At 38.5% G+C, this 1,572-nt stretch overlaps 1 protein-coding gene across 1 annotated transcript; it reads left to right on the plus strand.

Moving 5' to 3' along the window:
• Window positions 1-958, plus strand: LOC103566003 (inositol monophosphatase 1-like). Its single transcript, XM_070580658.1, has 2 exons — window positions 1-566; window positions 676-958. Exons 1-2 carry the CDS (start codon window positions 112-114, stop codon window positions 824-826), a joined length of 606 nt encoding a protein of 201 aa, XP_070436759.1. The 5' UTR covers window positions 1-111; the 3' UTR covers window positions 827-958.
• Window positions 959-1,572: the final 614 nt, after the last annotated feature.

Here is a 1,572-nt window from a genome sequence, read left to right on the forward strand (position 1 = left end):
TCATAAAGGAAAAGATTGATAAATTTGACTACTTAAAAACGTAAAACTTCTGTATAATCAAAGACATGAAAACTGCATTAAAACACAGGCAATGCCGAGTCCATTCAGAAGATGGCTGGTCCTTGGCAGGAATGCATGGATTATGCAGTAACACTAGCAAGACAAGCTGGAGAGGTGGTTCGTGACGCCCTGAAAAATGAAATGAATGTTATGATTAAAAGTTCTCCAACTGATTTGGTAACTGCTACTGACCAAAAAGTTGAAAATATGCCTATCTCTTCTATAAAGGAAAAATACCCTTCTCACAGTTTCATTGGTGAGGAATCTGTGGCAGCTGGGGAAAAAAGTGTCTTAACCGACAACCCTACATGGATCATTGACCCTATCTATGGGACAACCAGCTTTGTACATAGATTTCCTTTTGTAGCTGTTTTGATTGACTTTGTTGTAAATAAAAAGATGGAATTTGGGGTTGTGTACAGTTGTGTGGAATATAAGATGTACACCGGCAGGAAGGGAAAAGGTGCCTTCTGTAACAGTCAAAAACTGCAGGTTTCACAACAAGAAGATATTACCAAATCACGCTTGGTGACGGAGTTGGGGCCTTCAGGAACACCCGAGACTGTAAGTATTATTCTTTCTAATATGGAAAAGCTTCTTTGCATTCCCATTCATGGGATCTGAGGGGTTGGGACAGCAGCTGTTAATATGTGCCTTGCGGCAGCTGGAGCTGTGGATGCGTATTATGAAATGGGAGTTCACTGCTGGGACATGGCAGGAGCTGGCATCATTGTTACCGAAGCTGGTGGAGTACTCATGGATGTAATCGGTGGTCCATTTGGTTTGATGTCACGAAGAATAATTGCTGCAAGTAGTGAAAGTTTAGCAGAAAGGCTAGCCAAAGAAATTCAGATATTATCTTTTCAAAGAGACGATGAAGATTAACTACACAGCCTCATATGTCCAAGCACAGTTGCATCTCCCCAGATTTGCTGACACACTGATGGTGTTAGGCAATTTCAGATGTATAATATAATTGGTTTAAGTTGTCATTGATGTCAAGATTAAAAAATTGCCATTTGTTTCATATTTTACTAAGACTAGGTATGAAAGAATAGATGAAATGTTTGTTTTATTGTTTTAAAAAATTTTGCACATAAGAATGTACTTCAGGAAAAATACACAGGCAGTTGATGAGATCATTATATCAACTGAGATAGTTAGCAACGTAGAGTTTCTAGGTATATACGAGCTTCTGAAATTTTGACTTACTATTTATACACATAAGCATTCTTAATTAGAAAGTTAACTTTTTGGAAAAAATTTTCTCTTTAGTTCCAAAAGCCATACTTAATTAAATTTGTAAGAATAGAACGAGTGTTTCCCAGCCCGAGGTTTCTTTGTCTGCAGAGAATGCTGTTGTCCTCATCGGTAGCACATCGGTAGCAGTGTATTCATGCGTGTAGCACTTAGCGCAGTCCTTGTCAAACATAGGCAATCCAAAAATAAGCACTGAAAGAGTGACTGGTTTGCAGGTCGCAGTTCTTAGTTACAACAGATAAAGTAGTGAGC

Source organism: Equus przewalskii, chromosome 17, assembly GCF_037783145.1.
Source record: "Equus przewalskii isolate Varuska chromosome 17, EquPr2, whole genome shotgun sequence".
Classification (NCBI taxonomy): Eukaryota; Metazoa; Chordata; class Mammalia; order Perissodactyla; family Equidae; genus Equus; species Equus przewalskii.